This window comes from Osmia bicornis, chromosome 9 (genome assembly GCF_907164935.1).
Source record: "Osmia bicornis bicornis chromosome 9, iOsmBic2.1, whole genome shotgun sequence".
In the NCBI taxonomy this organism is placed as follows: domain Eukaryota; kingdom Metazoa; phylum Arthropoda; class Insecta; order Hymenoptera; family Megachilidae; genus Osmia; species Osmia bicornis.
Window position 1 is genome coordinate 8010606 of NC_060224.1, and position 22775 is coordinate 8033380.

Below are 22775 nucleotides of genomic sequence, written 5' to 3' on the forward strand. Positions count from 1 at the left end.
TTTTCTCCACCATTGACGGCGATAGATGACGAGCAAAAAGGTGTCAGAGATAAGGATAAAATTGACGGGTGGCGATCGACATCCGGACGTAAAGGCCGCTCTTCGGGACGTTATCGCGGTTGCCGGTAACAAGATAAATAGTTTTCATCGGGCTGCATCGTAAATCTTCGAGAAAATCCATCCCTCTGAAGGAGAAAGATCTCTAATTCTATCGAATCGTCCCGAATTACAAGAGGGTGGGGGTAAAAAAAAACAAAAAATCGCAAGAGCAGTGTATCAGTCGCTATCATAAACGCTACGACGTGAATTCCCCGGGTGTATTACTTGCCAAGCTTGGAAAGCATCTTTTCCGAGCGTTTCTTGCGAGCAGCTAGCGAAAATTTCCGAGACATTACGAGCGCTTTGAGGGAATCCCTGTCCAATAATCATGGAGGCCCGTTGGCCGATGCGCGGACTGAGAAAATCCCCGCGATAAAGACGCGGCAGCTAGAAGCCCGGGTAACCCCGATTTACTAAGCAGCAGAGGCGAGCGCAGCAAGCCACGCGGAGGGGTTACATGTGCAGGATTTTGGCTGGACGCCAGCTACGGCACTGCGGATGTCGATGGTGACACGAGCAGCCTTTCCTGGGGCTTCGTTTCTCTCGGGCCGGGTAACAGCCACCTCGAAACTCCCATAGACGCTCTTTTAACGCCTGTTTTTACGCCCCCTATACCGCTAGATTATATTTTATTTCCTTTGCGACGATAAAAAAAAGCACTGATTGCCAATTCCGTGGGGATTACTCGTCGAAAAGTCAGGCTTGATTAAACGTTCCGTGGATTTGATAAATTGACCGGAATTTGGGCGCGGTCCAGATTAGACCAAGAGGCAGAATCGGTGTTCCAATTGCTGGATAATGAAAATTCTTTTAATGCAACGCGAAGACAGAGGCTACGTCTAAATGATCCTTCGAACACCGCTCGTTATTTGCATAAATTCCATCGCGACGATCGATCGCGAATGCGCGCGACAAAAACTGTACGCTGCAAATGTGCAAAAAAGGAATACGCGTTTACCCGAATGCTTCCGTTTCGCCTGTGCCCGTAATTACTCCAGTAATTTGTGCCACGTGCACACCGAGATGCACCACCCCTCCCGAGCACCCCCTAAGCCGCCATAGTGATTACATGAAAGAAGGCAAAAGGAGAGCGAGCAAATTGAATGGGTTTTTGTTTATTTTTTTTTTAACAGTTCCCTGGAAATAGCTACGCAGCTAACAACATTTCGCTAAGCAAATTAGGATTCTGTGCTTTTTCGCACACCTCCGCGTGTTTTCCTAACGAATACCTACGGAACGTATTTCACTTGGCTAGGCTGGTGAATGTGAAAAGCATAAGTAACAACGGTTGATATTTACCTCGGAGCAAATGCGCCTGTCGTCTGCAACCGAATGACTAAGGGGGTAAATAAATATTACGTATAAAGTACTTTGGAGATTTTTAACAAAGGTACGACGTACGCTATGTCAACGAGCCCTTGTTAATCGCAAGGGTAAATTGTTTACCGAGTTGTAAAAAGAACGTCGAACGTTTTAGCAAAGGGCATTTTCCTGTACCTTCTGCCCTTATTTAAAACTTTCAAGGGTCAACGACACCCCTCGGGTGCGTTGGGTGAATAAACAAAATTAACCTTACAGCGTTGATCCCTTAAGTTTGCAGCTTCCTCGGTATCACCGGCGAATCTCTACGACCTATATTTTATTGTGTTTTCACAAGGCTTTTCGTAGTGTTTCTTATATAAACGAGCGGACGTTATCGTTGAAATTCGATACGGTGAACGCACGCGTACGTTTCCCTTCTCATATTTCTTCTTGTTCCTTCTCATTCCCGCAACACTGTTCGCAAAGCGAAACCCGCCGCTGCGCCTCCACCCCCCCCGTTATCTTCCTTCCCTAACGACTTTTTCTTACGAATTTTCTTCCCGTTTCCCCCTTCCACCGGCACTTATTTTCATATCTTTCGGGGCCATCACCGGTGTGCCCGTTGTCTTTCTAGGTCCATCTTCGCGGGAATAACCAACACGTTTTCCCGCGCATCTCCACACTTTTCCCATCTTATCGTACCACTTGTGCATCAACCAAAATATTACTCCGCTCGCCTATCTAACAAATAAAAACCACCGGGGAAACTTTCTCGCTTACGTTTTTCAACTTTCCAACTACGTTTTTTATTATTCAAAGTTGAATATCAGTAGCTAAGTGTCTTTGAATGTTACTCTCCTGACGCGGTACTCCGCGTCAATTGGAATTAAATCTTTCTAATCAGGATCATTGCGCCCTGTACCGTATTTCTCCTAAGCCTGTACATCCCTCGGACCCGTCCCTTCTAATCCCGGTTATCGCGTTAGACCGACGCGACGAATCCTTCTGCGACCAAGTCATATGGAAATTCACGATAACACGAGGAAATTAATCTCGTTAAACCTGCATAACGATCTCCCTTCGAAATTATTCGAAAATTCTCACCCGTGACACGTTTCTGTAAGTCCTCCTTCTATCTCCCTTTCTCCGTTCCCCCTTCTCTTTTCGTAGGAAAAAAAAAGAATTACGAGGAAGGTACACGGTCCGCGGGTTAAACATAGGCGAACGTTAATAACGAGAGAAGAATTCGAAGCGCGTTCGCTTCCTTTGGCCCTCGGAATATCGCTGAGTAATTTGGATCGACGCGGCGGCGCCTCCGCCGTAGAAAAACAAACCTTTGACCCTGTTTGTGAGAATTTTTTAAAATTCCTACCCGTTAAATTTCTCTGCTTTTTCAGCAGAAAGCAATTTTACAGATTTGAACCGTGTAATTCGTTCCCAAGATAATTATTCGTAGCTGGGATGCGACGCGAGTTATACATGCATAATGCCCATCGTTGGTGACGTTATATTTTTACTTTTGACATCGATGAGAACCCTCTGGTATTTCCTGGATATTATTCCTGACATTACCCACTTCCATTTCCGTTCGCAGCTTATCCGAGAATCTAACGTTACGAGCAATCGAATCGTTTTTAACAGCGCTGTTAGAACGTTCGAGGAACGCGGTACGCGGCAAAAGTTTCACTCTTTTTCAAATAGCCGTTCTGAAATCACCCATATTCGTCGCGATATGAAGAATTCCGTCTGTGAAAGTACTTCTACCCCGATTCGCAGGGGCGTAAAATAGATCTGGACAATTGAACGGAGTTAAGGGACGAGGATAATAACTCTTCTCGATTGCTGGTCGAAATCCGCGTGGCCGACACGGCTCGTTGCTACCGTCCCGAGCGTTTCCATGCTCGAAGCATAAACCGCGACAAGCGGCCATCGGGTTCGAGGAAAAGAACGTTTTAGCGTGTCCCAAGTTATGGCATTCTCGGTACATTCGGGGCCACTTCCATTGTGCCGACGAGCGTGCACTTTTTCCTTGACGATACGTTTCTCGGAAGGAATGCCGATGGGGCAAGTTGACCGATTGATAGGGTAAGGGAGGTGAAGCGAAGGCGGATAACCTCTGCTGCTTTATGATCAAGGATATATTCCATTTTCGTCTTCGGCCACTTTAGCCGTCCGCTGGATGGCCGGCTAAGTACGTTTGATTGTAAGCTGCCCAGACTGGTTTAAGGCTGATTTACAGTAAAACGGTAGTGGCGTGGTTTGCGCGCACGTGAGTAGACTTTTACGATTCTATAGCGAAGCGTTAAGCTTCTCTGTTAGCTTCACCACCATCACCCCCCATTCCTTTTTCTTTTTCTACCTTTTAACTCTGTCTACCGTCTACCAGTCTCACGGTTACCACTGGTTTATCCGTCTCGCTACCACGTTTTTTTCCAGCTTCCCTAAATATCCCCGAGCTTTATCTCTTCCAGCCTTGTTGCTTCCTCGGTCCGCTGATTCTTCTTCTTCGAGCCATTCAAACCGGTTGCTTGCTCGAAATTTTCCTTCCACCTTAGCCCCGGCATACAATTTCCACGCTCCAACTTCTCTCTATTTACCTTTCCACCTTGATTCCTCCTCGCCTTCATTCTTTTTCTCCTTGCCTGCTGCCGGTGCTTCTTAAACGCTTCGTGCCTCTCTTGCTCCTCTTTGTCCCTGCTACAACCATCTCCACTCGCTTCGATTCGTCGATGAAAGAGCTGCCGTTCGGTGTGGAAGAACATCCTCGTTCTATCCGTCGTTTCTGCACGTTTCTCCGACCGCCACGCCGCCGAGATCGATTCGGATCTACCGAAAGAAAGGGATGGGTCAGGGGTTGCATCGAGGCTGGCAACGAGGAAAAAGAGAGACTCCGGCAATTAGGCGGACGATTCAGCTTCTTCTTCTTCTTAAGGGGATCATCTCGGCGCAACGTAGTCGGAGAAACGGTCGATTCGCTGCCGATCGACGCGAAATTAAATGACCGATGGTGTTTAGACAAAGGTATAATGGAAAGAATAAATTGCTTCGACAGAGAAATCTAGACACCTCGGAAGAAATGCATAGTTGAAAGGCGATTGGATTATCCAGTAGATTCGCGTGTACTATTTTAAGATAGCCGGCGCAGTGGAAATATCCTCGATTAGTCAGACATTCAATAATATACTTTATTCGGCGACAACTTTCTAAAGCGAGACTTTAGTTCGCTATCGCAGACGGTTACCACTTTTGCCCATACATTCAGCAGTCAGATTATATCTGATTTACTTAACGCGTTAACTGTCGGAGTAGAAATAACCGGGATTAGACGGACACGCAATGGCATGAATTATTTAAGACATTAACCAGTCTGCTACGACGTTTCCGTTCCGAAACTTGATAAGTAATTTGCTTATCAGTTAGATCGATCTCCTTAGAAAATATTCGGCTTCTATTTCGACTCGCAATGTTTATATTCCAAAGGACATTTGCGGTGTTGAGATTAGGAAGCAATTTTTCATTTTAATACTTATATTCTGAAAAGTTTCATTGAATTTTTTTACTCCCCACCTCCTGTTAACTCTATTCGCATTTTTCATTCTCTTTCCTTTGTAGAACTTGATGAAATTACCAAGCAATTTCCCTGTAACTTTATTCACGCGTTCGCTTAGACGGACAACGAAACGAGTTTCCTACGACAGACTGCTGAACCATCGAATTCATAGCATTGCAAATTCGAAACGGTCGCAAATAAAGGGGACACGAGGGTTAGATTGGATTCGTTTTATCGTAGTCACGAGTAACGACGACAACGACTCAATTTAACGCGAATCTAAACTAATGGGACTGTTTCGAAAGGACGCGTGTGTATCTTTATTGAGGCGTCTGTAGTCGGTGATAGGTAAGAGTCGACTCGCTTAGACGCTTCTCCGAGAGAATTCAAACGCGACAAGATCTGCCGAAGCTACGTTTCAGTTAAGCTCGTCTCGAACTCGTGTAGATCGTCGTTTCGAGTTAATTCGACGATATTAATGTCTCTAAGCACGCGAGTTTACTGTCACTGGTAGAAGGGAGACAAAGACTGGCTCGGCGAGTGAATGCTTTAAAAACAGGGATCCTGCTTATTCGCACGAGCTTTACATTCATTGCGTCTACTTCGCCGGAGAAATTCAAGCAGCGAACGCGAACGTGGGTTGCGATCAATTCGAGGGATTTAACTAGGAAATGTTTCGGTAAATGTCTACAATTAGGGCCCCGACGAGAAATCAATAGAAAAGAGGTGAATTCTATGCATTTTTGCCCCTCGAATACAAAACTGTTGATAAAATTTCGAGGTTGCTTGTATTTTCCAAGATACTTAGGTTAGGTTAGGTATTCTCCGCGTTCAAGCATTACGAACACGCGTATCGATGGAAGAGGTTAATTTGAAGGTAAATGTCTACAATTAGGGCCCCGACGAGAAATCAATAGAAAAGAGGTGAATTCTATGTACTTTTGCCCCTCGAATACAAAACTGTTGATAAAATTTGGGGGTCGCTTGTATTTTTTAAGATACATAGGTTAGGTTAGGTTAGGTATTCTCCGCGTTCAAGCATTACGAACACGCGTATCGATGGAAGAGGTTAATTTGAAGGTAAATGTCTACAATTAGGGCCCCAACGAGAAATCAATAGAAAAGATGTAAATTCTATGTAATTTTGCCCCTCGAATACAAAACTGTTGATAAAATTTCGGGGTCGTTTATATTTTTTAAGATACATAGATTAGGTTAGGTTATCAGAAAAAATATAACTTACCTCACGGCAAAAACTTGACCAGTCAACAATAGTCTCATTGAAAAGAATAACTTCAAAGTGTGAATTTAAACGAAGTGTTAAAAGTGGTACGTGGCTAACCAATTCTAACCTTGATATCACGAAGATCGCCAGTTTTATTGGATATTTTCTCATGATTCGTCCTTCGCGCTGTACACTTTATGAACAGGAATTAGAACTGAGCAAGGAGACTATTGTTGACTGGTTTTTGCTGTGAGGTAAGTTATATTTTTTCTGATAACCTAACCTAACCTAACCTAACCTAACCTAACCTAACCTATGTACATTATCACGTCACTTTATATGTTTCCCTTTATTGAGGGTGGCGTTCTCTAGGGACTTTACGTCTGTCCCTTTTTGCCCAACGAAAAATTATCAGCCATTCGCATTATCGCACCATTTTCAATTTACATTATTCATGTTATATATTTCTGTGCTTTTAATTCCACTCATACTTGTCCGTACCTTTTAATCTCACACTCTTTCTGTACTTTTAACCCCACTCATTCCTTTACAATCATAGTGTCCATTCGTCTAGTGAAAAAGCACTGACTTTGGAGTTTAAGTTTAACCGCAGCAAATATCATAAATCTAATTATTTAATAAAAGCGTTAAAATAATTAACATAATCATCTGATAAAAGCTTTAGAATATTCAATAATTTATTTGAAATTACAAAATACACTAGACAAACGGACACTATGACTGATATTGTAGATTAGTGACGCACTTTAAAAGTATCGTCTACCCCACAAAATCATTAACTTTTGAAAACCATGATTTTATATCAATATTTACCGCAAAATTTTATCAACAGTTTTGGGTTCGGGGGGCAAAAATACATAGAATTCACCTCTTTTCAAATGATTTCTCGTTGGGGCCCTAATTGTAAACATTCAAAAATATTTCTGTTTCACCTACGTACGATACGGTGGCTCGAAAAAAAGTATCGTCGCCATTCAGTTTCGTATGATTAAATCGAAAGTACGAAGAATCCTAAGAGCAATCGAAGGACCGTGAAGAAGCATCTTCGGCTGGCCTCTCAATTCAGCCTTGTCGACCGGTATAAAGTTGTTCTTAAAGTATTCCCATATCAGCGGCCGTTGGTATGCCAATATACTGGTCCCAGGGCTTTGTCGTCCCTTCTCATTCCCGGACATAGCCCGTTCGCCAACCTATTCCCTCTTCATCGACCCGGCCTACTAGCTAGACCCTGTCGTCTCCCAGGAAGCCATCGCATACCCGCTTTCGCACGTGCTGGTATGTCTGCATACCATCGAGATAATGATTGGCAGCGGCACTGCCATGGATTCAACCAGGATGACGACAATCCTCGACAATTTGTCCCGCCCCACCCATAAACGATATTAAATCCAATTACTCTATAGTCTTCGCCGTTCTGTGATTCTCTATTGATCCGATAACAGAAAAAAATTCCCCAACAAACTAATAGAAGTTTCGACGACAGGTATTTGTACGCTGATTACAGGTAATTGCTTCGCCAACGATCGCGAACCGCAGACTCGATTGAAATCCCGAAATAAGCATCCATCGACATTTTTTCTAAGAGCCGGCAAATATTTGTCGCGAGGAATGTTCCTTCGCGTAAATCATCTACCGCGTTGATTGCGTTCGATTGTTTACAATGCCCGACGAGTCCATCATCGCGAGTGGCTCTCTATGCCGTTTAGTATTCCGAAACACGGATTACCCTGTGTTCCATCAACACACGCGTCTATCGTTATTAACGTCCGCAATTACCGAAACGGCTTGATATCCCTGACAACGCGAAATTATCTCATTAACGTGACCTGACCGTGTTGCGTCTGGATTCCTATCTCCAAATGAGGAGACTATACGCGTCAATCCTAGGATTATTATAGAAAATAGCGATTACTAGAAGGACCATCTGGGCTAACATTGAAAATTCAAAGTGTTATAGTTGCTTTTGTACGTTACTACTTATAATGTAAAAAATTTCGCGGTGAAAGTGACGATCCATCCTGCGATTTCGTTTACTGTTTAAACAGATAGATTCAAGCAGAAGCAAACAGTGTTCGTATTTTGGAGGACCCTTTGACAACGCAGGCCAATCAATCGAGCAAAATTGAACGTTTGAACGGCAGAACGGCAGGAGTTGTGTACTTTGAATCGACGAAACGCAATCGAGACTATATACGTTATGTGCGAGTACTGCCGACGATTCATCAGTGAGCGTATCGAATAAGAGGGAAAAAGCAATAAGTTTTCCTAGTATCGTAATCGAAGAATGCTTTCATTTTCTCCAGTTTATATATTTGATATTCATACGAGTCGTTAGAGATATCGATCTGACATTCAATTACTAGAAAAAGTCCAAGGATGATATCGATATCGCTGTATACGATACCCACGTTTCCTTTCTCTTCATGGTATCGATATCAAAATACTATTTGATATCAAAACGAGCAACCGAGAGCTGACGGAAAAGTATTCGGTAGAAAATTCTTTGATCGTCTCGCTGGAAGGGCGATGTTTTCTTTTAATCACTCTTGATACTCAACGCAAACGGGTATGTTTGCAACGATACGATCTTTTCCTTCCACCGATCGTGTTTGCATTTCAACTATATTTCAAAGATTTTTCAACTATAATTCAGGAATGAAATCAGCCGAGGAGGGTGAGAAAAGTCGCGTAAGACGACATGGATTTAGGTGAATCACCATCCACCCTCGGCGGACGTTAGGCCACGGTGTTAGGTTACTTGTTTACTGCCGAGTGCCAGAACGGTGTATGCATTATTCAACGACCGCTTGTATTTATCAAGTCGATAGCTAGAGCTTCGAGACCTCGTGCACACACGGGGTTCAACACGCAGCAGCACGTCGCGTAAACAGGTGAGAGATCGCCTTCGGTCCTCGATCCGCTTCAACCCTCGAGAAGTGGATTGCCGATGTTTATGGATTACGACTGCGCGCCTTCCTTCTTTCTCCGTTCCTTATTCCACTCGTTTTGCCACGCGTCGTAAGTCAGTAACGCTTCGCTGCTTTATCGCGTGTATAAAACCGACCCGAGCTGTTCTTTTCGTTAAGTGGCTAGCCTCGTTTCTACGCCACTCGTGTGTGCGTTTCACCGAGAAACTTGTCGTCTGAATTCTTTATCCAAGTAGGTTACTTATCTGTTCAGTAGCGTATTCAATCTCTGCGGTACTCGTACGGAATATCACGATGATAGAGGTTCTCGAGCGATACTGACCCTTTCCGTAAGAAAGGTAGAGTCGTTTATGACCTACCGTGGAATGATAACAGAAGAAAAAAGATGTTTGTTCTGTCTGTCAGAAGTAACCCGACCATCGTTTTTCATGGATTAAACCGCAAGAATCCAGTCGGCACCGAGCGTGGTATCAAAAGCAATCTATCACGTAAATTCTCTTAAACCATCCGTTCGCAAATAATAGTCAGTTTCGAGCTGACGAAAGAAAGAGGGGAAAGAGACGCGTGAAAGGTAAGATAAATCTTCGAAACCTCGATATCAGGAAGACGAAGGGTATTCCTTCTGGTGTCTATCAAACTGCTATCCTATGCAGAATAAGGGAAGAGCCGGTGGGTAGAGAGAATAGACATACGAGTAGTACGAGCCACGATAGAGTCGGACAATGAAGGAAATGGCAGACAATGAGGGAGTGAATCGAACCGTAGGTAAATGGGCCTGCACGAAGGGATGGTAAAGGGCAAGTTGTACCCTCGAATCTTGATAAAGCCAGTCGAAATAACGTGAAAGCTCGACCGACTGTCCCTCGAAGGTGCTTTCGATCAAGGTGGCATCTTACGATCCACCTACTGCCGTTAATGGGTCGGAGGTCGTAGGTCCTATTAACTGGTAACCGCAACTAGACCGTCTTCTAAGTAGAGCCAATAAATTATATCGCTCATTAAGCGAGGCTCGCACGCGGGAATATTCCTTAATGGCTTGCTGCTGCTGCTACGCGGAGAATGCGTGCGTTCCAAGACGCTTTCGCGTTTGCTAATTGCAATTTCGCTCGAGTGCAAGAATTCCAACGTCTCCTCTCCCTCTTTCTACCACTGTCCCTTTCTCTATTTCTCTTTCTCCGGCTATCCGCTTAGAGGGAACGAAATTTCATCGGCCGCACGACTTACGTTTCTATTTCACTTGCATGAGAGGAAACAATAGCCGGAATTGAACGCGATGGAAAACGACTTCCGAACGAATTGTTATCATTGACCGTGCTCGCACCCTTTTCCTCCGCCTTTTTTTTTTTATCCTTTCAAACATTCGATCGAACCAGATTGGATGGACCTTTCCGGGAAAACGATCGATGAGAACCGAATTCTTTTTCTCTCGCACGCTAATACCGTTCGCGTTAACATTTCTTATCCGTGCAAACGAGTCTATCCAATCGACGATTCTATCGGTATTCAACCCCCTAATGGAATCAACGCTTTAAACGCGTAACAATTCGCTAGCCTGTAGAATACCATCCTGTGTAACAGAAACTTTTCGGGGTCTCTTAAGAACTCTAAATTGCAAGTCGCTTTCGTTATGACCTAGTGCCTTCGTTTCCCTGGTAAAGAAGGCAACTTATCTCCCCGCGAGATCCCTGAAACGATGGGTTGCGTGTAGCAAATGTACTCAAAGCGTCCGGAAGCACCATTCGAAATATTAGCGACGCGGGGCGGGCTGGGTTGGCTCCGTTGAACGCGGAAGGGATGAGGTTACCAAAAGTTCCACAGGGGAGAGCAACATTTTTCTACCCCTCCGTAACGCGCCCCTTCCCGAGGCTCGTGGAAGCACGCCCATCGTGGGTGGTGGTGGGAGAGCCGGTTCTTGATAGGAGACGAGAACGATGATGCTAGGTGGTGGTGGTGGCGGTGGAAGTGGTGGTGGTCGGCGTTGGTGCTGGCAGGCCAAGTCTGACCGAAACGGCGCCAGTACTACTGTCGCCAGCATCACGAGCGCAGCCACGAGGCCGAGACATGGACATACTGGGTATGTCCGTTCAAAAAGACAAGCATGCACACTACTTAGCCACTTCACTTGCTCTCTTGTTGATTCATCGCGAACGTGCTACGAGCTACTTCATTTCGATTCGTCGATCTTAGTTTTATATAGAGAAAAGAAAATACGGGGAGATAGCTGGAGCCTGTCCCTTTCCCGTGCATTACTCTATTGCAACGCCAGTTTTCCATTCGTATTTATTTTTTTTTTTATTGAGTGTGACAAATATCGCTTCGCCACGAGGGGACTGGCTCCAGGGTGACACGGCACCAAATACCACGTCACACCTGGCCATAACAGCGAACGGAATCAGGTATATTGGTCTCTTTCATTTTTCATTTTAATTTTAATCATGTTTTGCAAGCATGTTCTATTTTGGATATCGATGTTTCGTTGCCAATGGCTCCAGTGGGTTGAACAAGTCTCGTGTTATTTTATTTAATAACGTATTAAATAACAATTCGTATCGCGAAAGTCAGAGAGCACTCTATCAATATTTCATTCGTGTCATATAATTAAGCGTCTCCTATTGTCCTGATTCTGACTTTAATGTATGACTGCATAAACCGTTTAGTTTGAAGTATGCTTGAGCCGCTTCATCATCCTCTGACTTGATTTAAACCGCGCGAAAATTCGCCCACTATTTTCTTAATGCGCTAAATATATATGTCACCCCGGTGCAAGTATGCCAAGTACATCTGAACATTTTTCAAGCATTATATCCGTTTGCGATGTACGCAGTGCGCTTTTCTGCGCCATGACCCTTCTGAAATTCAAACTGCACTGCGGATGCCGGCTCGCGACCGATAATCGTCAAACTCTAATTGGAGCGAGTTGAATTAATCTAAATCGGTTTAAAATTAACGCGTTTCGATTCGTCGTGTCTCTATTTCCCCCCCCGCCCAATTACTAGGAGTACGTTTGTGTCCGTGAAAGAATCTCGACCAACTGAATTGTCAAACTTTGCCTCGTCCAAATAAAATTATAATCCGAATATAATTAAATTCAAGTTTCCTCGAGTTGCACAAAGACAACATCAGGATTATAAATTCAAGATACTTTTGAAAGAGCTCAGCTTTCCGCCTCGTGTATTTTCAACTGCGGTTTCGCGGAAGAGAGCAAAGAGGAATGCTTTTGCACTCGCTCTTTCCAGACCAAAGCCAGCCAAAACTCGAAATGAATTCGTCGACGTTGAAAGAAAAAAAAAAAAGGAAAAGAGAACGCAACCTTCCGACTTCTTTACCCTAAAGTTCAGCCTCTGGAGGGCTTCGATGAACTGGCCTCGAGAGTTTTCCATGTTTACGCGTGCAATTGCTCGTGACAACTCGAGATTCGTCGAGTTTCTGGCGGGAGGGAGGGCAATGTTTTCCTGCTCGACGTTTTCCTTTGCCTCGAAAACGCGGCGTGGGCCACTCCCAGTCTTCAGCTCTCCTTGTGTTTCCCCAAACATAAGAGCTCTCCAACGCGTCTGTCTGCATGCGACATTCGCGTGCACACACCATCGGCTTCTCCTTTGTTGTTTTACCTTTCCGTGATCGAAACTTCCGTTTCAACGATTCCTCGCACGATAAAACCGCTCGCCGTGTGATCCCCGGGGTGGGATATAATTCGCGAAACAAACGCGGCAGGTAAACTTTGTCTCGCAGAAAAGCAACGTGTTTGACGGAACAATTTTATACTTGACATTTTCCACTGGATTCCTTTGTAAATAATTACTGTCTTTTTGCTGGACTCAGTGGCGAGTGACGTAAATGGGACGACCCGATGCCCCGGGCAACCGAACCACGCCTCGCAGGGCAACTAATCCAACGCGACAAAGTGTGAGAGTTAGTTAAATAAATGTTAAATATTTAGGAAAATAATCGATCCCTGCAGGGCGAGAAAGGAAAGCCATCGAAAGTCTCGGGAGGGTATTAGGGGGTGGAAGCAAAATTTTCGCTTATTCGACAAGGCTGGTCACGTAACGAGCGCGAATATATGCACGACGGGAGCCGCGAAATCGATTGTCCGCGTGGAAAGAGTCTGCGAAAAACGTGACCAGCCGTAAACGAAGTCTGTTTGCCGGTGAAATTAATTTCAAAGGTAACTGCGTGAACGAGCGAGGGAGAAGGGTTGGAAAACGGCCTTCGAAAATCAGCCTATCGTTCTCTACGTTACGCTAGTTTACGACTTGTCTAACGATTTTCACTGTCACGCGTGGCTCCGCTCGAACCGCGCGCAATAGCGTGCAGGTTAATTGGAGGAAAGCTTTTTGGAACGAGGTGAACTAGCGCCGAAAGATTTACAATTTCAAAGTGCACCTAACTATCCCTTCGACTGATATTTATAATAGCCTTCGATTCTAAGGTTTCGTGTTCTCTTTGCTGAAACAAGATGGCGAATTTCATGGCTGCATAAAGTATTGTTTACTTGTCAACGTTTTAACTTTCGCGAGCGAAATGTGCGAGAAGTTGGCAGGAAGAAAAATACCGCTCGTTTGAATTCAACGTGAGTTTCATTAAGTCGTAGAGAGAACGACGCGGAAAACGTGAGCAGTGAGCAGGTATTTCGTGGGAATATATTCGGCAACATAGAGCGGTTTAAAGTAGCAACAATTCCGGGACGGTAGTTGGTCCGAGTGCAGCACGATCCCAATTAAATCCACAACGGATAACAGCGTTCGTCGAATTAGGATAGAAACGGGTAAGGGTATCTAACTCTCTGCTAACGACGAGGACCGGAAGTCGGACACAATCTGTCCCGGGAACTAAATTTGAATTTTGATCTCTCCAAACATCGTTATAGTTTGAGAAAGACTTTGATCTGCCGTTAAATCTATCTAACACTGTCGTTATCGTTTCGATTTCTCCCCTTTTTACAATTAATTAACTCTGCGTTTAATAATTAAAGCCGTTAACAGAGGAACGGTGGAAAATAAAACCGCGGCTCCTTTGATAAGAAAAATAGCAGTAAAGATAAGTTTTACCGTACGTTCCGGCGCGTCGAACAAAACGATCCATTCGCAGGATGCTAATAAAAAGCCCTCGAAAGCATTCGATATTTCATTGTTGAATTTATCGAGAATTCGCAGCTGGGATTTTCGCAACGAGTCGGTATCGGTAAACTAAAGCTGCAAAAATGTTCGTTCGAACAGCAGGATCGTTCGTTTCGAGCTTGTATAATTTAATTGATTGAACGTACACCGAGTGCAACGTGACACGAAAATATAGAATTCAATGTGTATTCCCTGCGATCCAATTACAAACGGTGCCGCAAATTATTCGGTAAATAACATGCTTTAAAATTATACCGTGCTCCCTGGTCGGCCAAAAGTAAAGTTTCACCAAAGTTCAGGAATTTTCTAATTAAAAGGAAAAAGCAGAAAGAAAGAATACGATGAAATGGTAACACTCACCATTACTGTACTCTACTATGGCTTGCAATTAACTTTCATATCACGATCCTGAAAAAGAGAAAAAGGAAAGGTTAGATTACCATAATATCAGAGTGACCTATTAATTATAATTTAATTATTCCAAGAAGTAATTCGATACTCTGTAAATTAAACTTCCCCCCCAGAAGCGTAATTCTTTTTTCCATAGTGACGTCGGTGTTCTTCGAAAAATAATCGAGCAACGAGTAGACGGATGCTAATTAACAGGTCCCTCCATACGCTCTCGTCGAATTTTGAAGTAATTAATGATCAAACAGAGTGACAGGCAAAAATCCGATCCTTATCGACGACTCTAAATTGAAATTTCATTTTAACCGCGGAAGCAGCTAATTGGAAACGGAAAAATCGAAGAATCCACGGTTCAATAATTTGAATAAACTTCACGTCTGTTCATTCTACACGGCAACATTGAATACATACTTCGGAAGCTTAGGATCTAATACTTCCGTAATTAGAGCACGGCAAAGTAAAACGTAATTTACTTTTACTTTTTCATGAAAACACGGTAGAAAAATTCTACATCGAGACATTGAATATCTGGGAAGCTTAAAACCTAATACTCTTACAATTAAAATCCTATAAAGCTAAATTTAATTTTCTGCAAAGTGGCCGACGCTTTTCACAAAAATATTGTAGAAAATTTCTACAGCAACTCGACGTTTCAAGAGCTTAGAATCTGATACTCTTGTAATTAAAGGAGAGTAAAAAGTAATCTACTATATTTCTAATTAACGAGGAAGATCCTTTTCACAAAGATATAACTGAGGAAAGTATTTTTCCAACTTTGACAAAGGAACGGTCAAAAGTGGATGGTAGAGTTACTCGTCCAGACTATGTTTATTCGAAAAAGCATGAAACGAAGAGTTTATGGTGCAATTTTTGGGTGCCATTGACAACGGGTTCAAAAATTATGGGACTTTGGAATTTTCATATTTTTAAGTACAAATGATTAAAAAACATGAGAGATCGAAATATGAAGTGAAAATTAAGTGTAAAAGTGACAAAGGCATGAATTCAAGATGATTAGATGATGTTTACTAACAATTAAGATGAGTTTCAGGAAAAATTGCATGTGTGATGCAATTTGCACTTAAAAATATGAAAATTTCAAAGTCCCATAACTTTTGAACCCGTTGCCAATGGCACCGAAAAATTGCACCATAAACTCCTCGTTTCATAGTCTGGACGAGCAACTCTACACATCCACTTTTGACCATTCCCTTGTGAGTTGCTCGAAAAGGGAACGTGTAATTTGAAATTGACCTGAGAATCGAAGGAACAGCTATCCCCGGTAAATGAAACGATCAAAGTCGCAGTGAATTTTCGGTGCTGGAACATCTCCTTTCGCAGGTTCGTCGAACTTTCCTGATTTCGAAGCGTAGAACGCTGAACGGTCACGCGCGTGTTGGAACGTGCAATTAGAAACGGCTAATCGTTAGATCGAAGCAAGCCGATAGCGTTCACGCGAGAGAACTCGGAACTATACAATTAATCCTCGAACGTGAGGATTATCCTTATCCCGACGTAGCAATAATTCTTGCTGTATTTTCCTGGTAGCTGCTGCCTAGCCGTGCGGTTATCTCAGCTCGACCGTTTCAACCAGTCGGGAATAATTTAAAAACATTATCTGACCAGAAGTAGTTAACCTCTTAGCAGAGATTTCCTTCACCCCCGAAAATTTCCTGCGATTAAACCCTTTGAATCTAATCACGATTAAGAGCACGAATAATCCTGCGTAATCGATGGTGTGCGTAATCTAACGATCAGTTTCCCCGGTGCTCGGAGTCGGAATCAGATGGTACGATTCCGTCGGATGGAATGAAAAAGAAGGGAAAGGGTTAGCCGGCTAATTGGTATTCAAGGATCGACGTCCGATCGGGTTGGCATGCGATCCCAGCGTCACGTGTCAGATCTCGCTGAACTGCTGAGGTTTCCCTTTGACCGACCTCGTTGGTTATGCGTCACAAAAAATAGACTCTTTACGTGCACAAGCTGGCCTACTTCTTCTTTCCAAGCAACACGGTTCAAGCTTCAAGCATTCAACGTTGCTCGCGAAAAGAGACCCTCCTCGTCAGCGGTTCCCAAGTCAAAGAATAGAAAATTTTCTTTGTTGTTTCCTAGACAAGCGTAAGGTGTAAATCTTACCGTACGTAAATCGATATATTTTTTAGCATCTTTCTCCTTTTCTTTCACGGCTACTAATTGAAGTTTCATATGAAACTGTTTGCATCTAAATAGACACGACGAGCACCGTGCGAGTTTAGTTTGGCCTAAAATGCAGCCTAAGGCTTCTCTTTCGAGAGCTGCTAACCACTGGCCTGTCGTGTGACCCGTATTTTTTTAACGACGCTCGTGAACGAGCTCTCGGTATCGTGATAAGCGACAACCGCTCGAGCACTGCTTGATCCTCGCTCGAAAAGCACGGTGGAATTGAATCGTTCCTCTTTCCACCGCTCCATCCCTATGCATACGCGTGTGTTCCGCTTGTTTCCGGTATAGTGGTTCAGTTAGAGAAAAAGGAAGGATGCTGGTCGCTTATTTTTTTTTTTATAATTTGAATCTTGTTAATGATTCTCTTGTAGCGAAATGCAGTGCTCTCTGGAGAAAGACGGGATGAAAGAGTTAGAATGATAATAGCCGGAAGTCGCGTTTGAAAGAAGAGTACCGTGAAAGTTAACTTGGAGGTTAAGCTTCTTAATAGATAACTTTATTAGCTCCAGTTAATAAAACATTCGAGCTCGGTTAGTGCTCGTTCATTCGTCGGTGAATAGAAGGCGGACAGGGTGTTTCGTAATTACCCTTTGCAAAGTTCATTGGTTGTGCTCGTTAATCGAAGGTCCGATAAATAAATTGAACGAAAGACGAACGCAGCCATTAAGTTGCCCCGTTCCAACTGTGTTGCCTCCTAAGTCCTCGTTACATTTCTGATTTAAATATTGAATGGAAATGGAATTGAAAAATGTAGAAGAGGGGAGAAAAAGGCATTTCTTTTCGGGATTGTCTGTCAAACTCGTCAGTCTGATCCCATACATATATTCAAACTGCATGCCGGGCGACCACTAACGAGAACACTGATCACCGATCGTCTCGCCGCCACCTAGCGGTCCCTGGCCCGAACTAAAGGCGTCCGGGGAGACGAAACCCTCTCTCTCCCTCTACTAATCGCCTACAAAAAAGTTTCTTGAAATACAGCACTGTCCATGAGAGCGTAGTTCGTTTTGAAGTAGCCTGTAGCATCGAAGAGGTTCGTTTAACGAAAGCAACGTCTGACAAAGGAACGCGATAAACGAGGTGGCTGAGAAAAATGCCTTTCTCGGTGCCGAGTCTCGAGTGTTGGCTTCCTCGCGAACAGCGTATCCTTCACGTTGGTCAGCCAGATGCTTGACCTACTCGTACTTTGAGCTTGCACTCGAGCCTTATTCGTGACAAGGTCGTGAAACGTGTCGACATCTCTTTCCTTGATACCTAGCCCGTTTAAGCATTTCGTCTTTTTCTACGATACACTCTCGTTTCACGGACGCTCCGTTGAGACGTTAAACAGTTCTTAAGAAATGGAGGGAAAAAAGTCAGACGACTAGCGAGTGGAAAAATAATAATGCTAGAGAAATTGCTTTCTTCTTTCGTCGAGTCCGGGCTTGATTGGCACGAGGTAGCCGTTAATCAGCTGAAAACGATCCAAGCTTCGCGACGTAGCGAGAAAAGCCAGGCCACGACTTGGCAATTTCGCGAGAGTACTGGCGGGGGAGGGAGGGAAACAAGTTGCTCACTCACGGTGACGACAGAAACGAAGGAAGAGACAGGGAACACGGAAATGGGAAGAGAAATTACCCAGCTATTGTGACAGGCAAAGCGAGTCCGCAGCCCGGTTCTCCTGTCGGCACACAAGTATCATCTCTTGCCGCGTTTCCGTCTGAACGAAGTTATCGCGGCGGACAGAAATCAATAGGACTAATTCTAGGACGTGTCGCGAATACGAGCAACTTCAGGGACGCTTCTGTTTTCTAACTGTGTTTCCACGGCTAATTACGAGCCACTCGTGGCAGCAACTTAGCGGCAAATGGCAGAAGACGGAGACTCCTATTTGGATGGTGTTAAAGGTTCATCCTGTTCGTACAACCTCTTGTTTCAGCAGTTTGTACACCTTAGAGAGACAAGGAATTATTCTGATCAACTACTTCGCGTATAATTTAACACGTTCCCTATTAACGACTATCGTGTATTCAATGCTTTTGATATTTTATAAAAGAAGATATGTATAACGAACGAATTGTCAATTGAGTACTGCTAACGAACCGTATTAATTAACTCGTGGATTGGAGGGTTTTTCTAAAAATACTAAAACGTTTTAAAATTGCCAATCTGAAAATCTATACCTCACGTACAAATTTTTTTTTATTTAAAAAAGAATTTAGTTACCAATTAGTCAGAACAAATGACCAATTAAAATGAAAATTTTTAAAATGCATATACTATATCCCGAGTATAATGCAAATTCCATTAACCGTTGCATCAACGAATGATCCGTGGGGAACTGAGAATCGGATCGATTGGTTCAACAGCAAATTCTAGGAGATGCGGTTAATTATGTCGGAGTGGCTTAATCAAGACTACTTGACTCGAGCTTATGGCAACCATACGCTTGTTAGTCGAACGTAACCGTGTAAACGTGTCACGTGAATGTCAGATTATACTCGCTTCGTCCAGTTATCGATTAGTGATTACGATCCAGTCATTTAAGACAATGGGGATAATGATAATCCTGCATTGATTATTCCATCGCCTGTCTGATCTCCTTCCGTCTAAAGACAGTTGCTTGATACGTTTCATGTCGGAATAATATTATTTGCTTTGTACAAAAATGAATCTCTACGTTGAGAGGTACTGCCCATTAAACAAAAGGCCTAGTTCTGTCACCAGAGTCGATGGATCTCTAGCCGTGCCAGACCTAAGGATCTGAATAATAAATACATTGAAGGCCCGGGGCCGTTACTTTCTTTTCTGAAATTGGGCGCCAGTTTTTCTCCGTGCATTTTCAGAAGGATTCATCCCTTGTTCATTCGCATTGCAGTAAAGACGGTTCTTCCAAGCCTTCAAAATAAAATATCTTGTAGGCGTTTAGTGGAGAGAGGGAGAGGGTTTCGTCTGCCTTTAGTTGGGCCGGGGACCGCTAGGTGGCGGCGAGATGATCGGTGATCAATGTTCTCGCTAGCGGTCGCCCGGCAGTTCGAATATATAGAAGTTCCAAATTGTGGTATGATAGGTGTCTGGGGCAGGGGGACCACAAAGGTGCCGTTCTGGGCCTTGCAGCCAGCCCCAGCGGTGATACGTGCCAACACCTTCCTCCTCGTACTGTGGTCCGGGCACAGGGTATTCCAGTGGCAAACGGGGCTCTGGCTGTGGATGTGAAGCGCCTGGTGGGTGTAGTTTCTAACCCACTCCGGGTTAGTTTGTTAAAGTAGGAAGCGTCCTAGACCAAAATTCCTTACACGTCGACAATGAGTCAAGTGTTGGGCCTTCCGTACCCGCTGACCTACCTGACGTCACTTGGTTGGGAGGTGGGTGCTGGGAGGTAGGTTCAATAGCGCAATCGCGCCCTTTAACACCGCCGTTAAATGTAAACTTCGGAACGGTAGAGTGGGTTTTAAACCCCACAAGGCTCCTTAAACAATGATCTGTCTGGGGCAAGGATCGTCTGTTGTCAGCCCCACTGGACGAGTCTGACAGACGATCCCGAGACGAAACGCCTTTGTTACCCCTCTCCTACAATCCTCGTATAAAGAATAGACTGAGCTTTTTTAATATAATCCCATATTCCATTATTTCACTATCAACTACATCTTTACACCAGTAACAAAGCGATCCTTTTGTTTATTTTAACCGCAACATTTTTCAACGACCAGCGTTTCATCTGAAATTCTAATAAGTGACCCCTGGTGTTAGCGAACGCGTTAATAATTCACACTACTGGGTGTCTTGTTACATATGGCCGTTTCTACCGTAACAGTCAAGGTGTTACTAAGATTGATACGACGGAACCGGACGAACCATGGATCCTCCAGTTTCCCTAAAGCAGGTCCTACGTCTGTTTGCGTTAATGTCGGACAACGAAACCGATGTTTTATGCATGAACGGAAAAACGTCTGGACAATTTGTTCCTGCCCCGTGGCGCGAGTTTTCCTTCAACTTTCATCCTTCCTCTTCCTGTACACCGTGCTTCTCGCTTCGGCTACGCGTCTTATCTAGACAAGCTCGAGAAGAACAAGAAGAAGTAGCGTAATTCCACTAGAAGCGGAAATTCTAGCTGCAAGAGAAGTCCGATTTCCTTCAACCACGAGATCCGATTTCGATGCAAATCTACCCTTCCCAGCCACACTTTTCGTCCATCTTTTCCGGATTACGAGCCCAAGATAAAAAACAACCCTCCGCTGATCGAAAACCGATTGTCACGAGCAAGAAAAAACATAATATCCTCGCTTTGTCCCTGTCCGGGAAAAAAGTAACGAGATTACATTAATAAAAAAAAAAGGGGGCAGAGTCGTTTCCATACGAAACGGATCAGGAAAAACGAAACGCGATGAAAAATCTTTCGAAATCAACTTGTGGGAAAGGGAACAAGCCTGTCACTGTTTGTTTTACAAACGTACAAGTTTCGCGAGATACACCTTGAAAAAATTGAACTCGATAAATGGACGAGGCTTCGTTCGAAATATAAACCGGCGATAAATCGTGATATATTTTACTTGGCAGTGGGCGTGCATGATTCTCGCGAGGCCATTCTTGCCAAAGCCGACACGGTGCATAAATCTCGGCGGGAAAAGCTGGCGGGAAGACCCAGTTTCGATTTCGAGCCAGTGGACAACGCGTTATCGGGCTCGTTCATCGAATCTGCATTTTAACTAGATTTTACAACGGTTAACCGGCGCGTAGTTTCGATACACGGTCAGTTAACGAGTGTGAAAAAGATTCGAACGGACAGAGGAAAAAGTGGATCGAGGCAGATGTTGAAGTATACGGTTCAGCTGACGCACAATAACGTCATCCAATCATCGGCTCGGAGATGTTGCACCTGATGATAGTGAAACAAGTTTACCCCGATTTGAAAAGAACGGAAAACACGGGATCGTTTGCAAGATACCGATCGATTCTTTCGCTACCTGTTCCTCTTCCTGTTTTCGGTCTGGATTAAGGGCTGGCCGGACCGAGTGAACGAGAGGATTATTCGGTCGCAAGTGAATTTTCCAACGAACCAGAAGATAGGAAGCGAGTAGAAACAGCGAGAGAATCGATGCGAAACTACGATCGTAAATTTGATTCTCGCCTACACGCGAACGGGATTCGTCTTGTTCGCAATTTCTAGCTTTGCCTGGTAAATTGTCACCGAAGGCGGGAACAAGTTTGCGACGGGACGTAGCTTTGAAGCGACGACGAGCCCCGATGGGATTTCAAAAATCTAATCGACTTTGTTGAACGGTAATTGAAATGCGATTCCAAGCTGTACCGAGAATTTTCAGAGAAGATTCTCTGCTTGATACAATTTCAAATAATTTTGGAATATCGCATGCAACGTAGGTGTAATTATCCGATCGAAAAATAATTTAATTAATAGATTCGTTCTGTTAATTATCCCGCATTTTATCCTGAATTAGCGCGAGGGAACGAAGCAACGTTCCGACATTCTCAAGTTGGCAACAGAAGGGATATATGTGGGTTAACAGAGTCGAAACGCATCCATTAAAACAGTGATATCTACTGGCAACGCCTGTAACATGTAATTTAGCATGTGCCGCACCGAAACTATCCAATATTCCTATCCTCATTAGCATCTAGTTCTCGTGTATTTACCAAAATGATTGGTAGCCGGTGAAACTGGCTCCTCCTAAATCCCAAATCTGATACCATTCTTCTTCCCGTCCCCTTATCTTGCCGCCACTTTCGTGACTGACAACCATGAATTATTCTTCAGCCTACTAATTTACTCCCTTTCTCTCCATTTTTTTGTTCTCTTTCAAATTACAATATGAACTCGTAATTTTCTGTACAATTTTCATATCGATCATGGTTATTACAAGAAGAGAATTTCAATCGTGACAAACACAAAAGAATTTGTTTTTTATTATAAATTATCGTATCCAATA

At 43.7% G+C, this 22775-nt stretch overlaps 2 protein-coding genes across 4 annotated transcripts in view; one reads left to right on the plus strand and one right to left on the minus strand.

Annotated features, from left to right (window-relative positions):
- LOC114875078 (protein Skeletor, isoforms D/E-like) overlaps positions 1 to 22775 on the minus strand; it is a 226049-nt gene that overhangs the window by 163540 nt on the left and 39734 nt on the right. Inside the window, 1 exon segment of the mRNA XM_029184999.2 lies at positions 14602 to 14649. The gene's annotated coding sequence lies outside the window, so the exon portion shown is untranslated.
- The window catches only part of LOC114875090 (complexin), a 174928-nt gene that overhangs the window by 128085 nt on the left and 24068 nt on the right, over positions 1 to 22775 (plus strand). The window contains exon 1 of one of the 3 annotated variants that reach the window (XM_029185015.2): positions 11099 to 11198. The exons of the other annotated variants lie outside the window; for them this stretch is intronic. Coding sequence (XP_029040848.1) covers positions 11186 to 11198 — 13 coding nt within the window. The 5' untranslated portion in view covers positions 11099 to 11185. Of the gene's footprint in view, positions 1 to 11098; positions 11199 to 22775 lie in introns of those variants that run through there. 3 annotated transcript variants of the gene reach the window in all.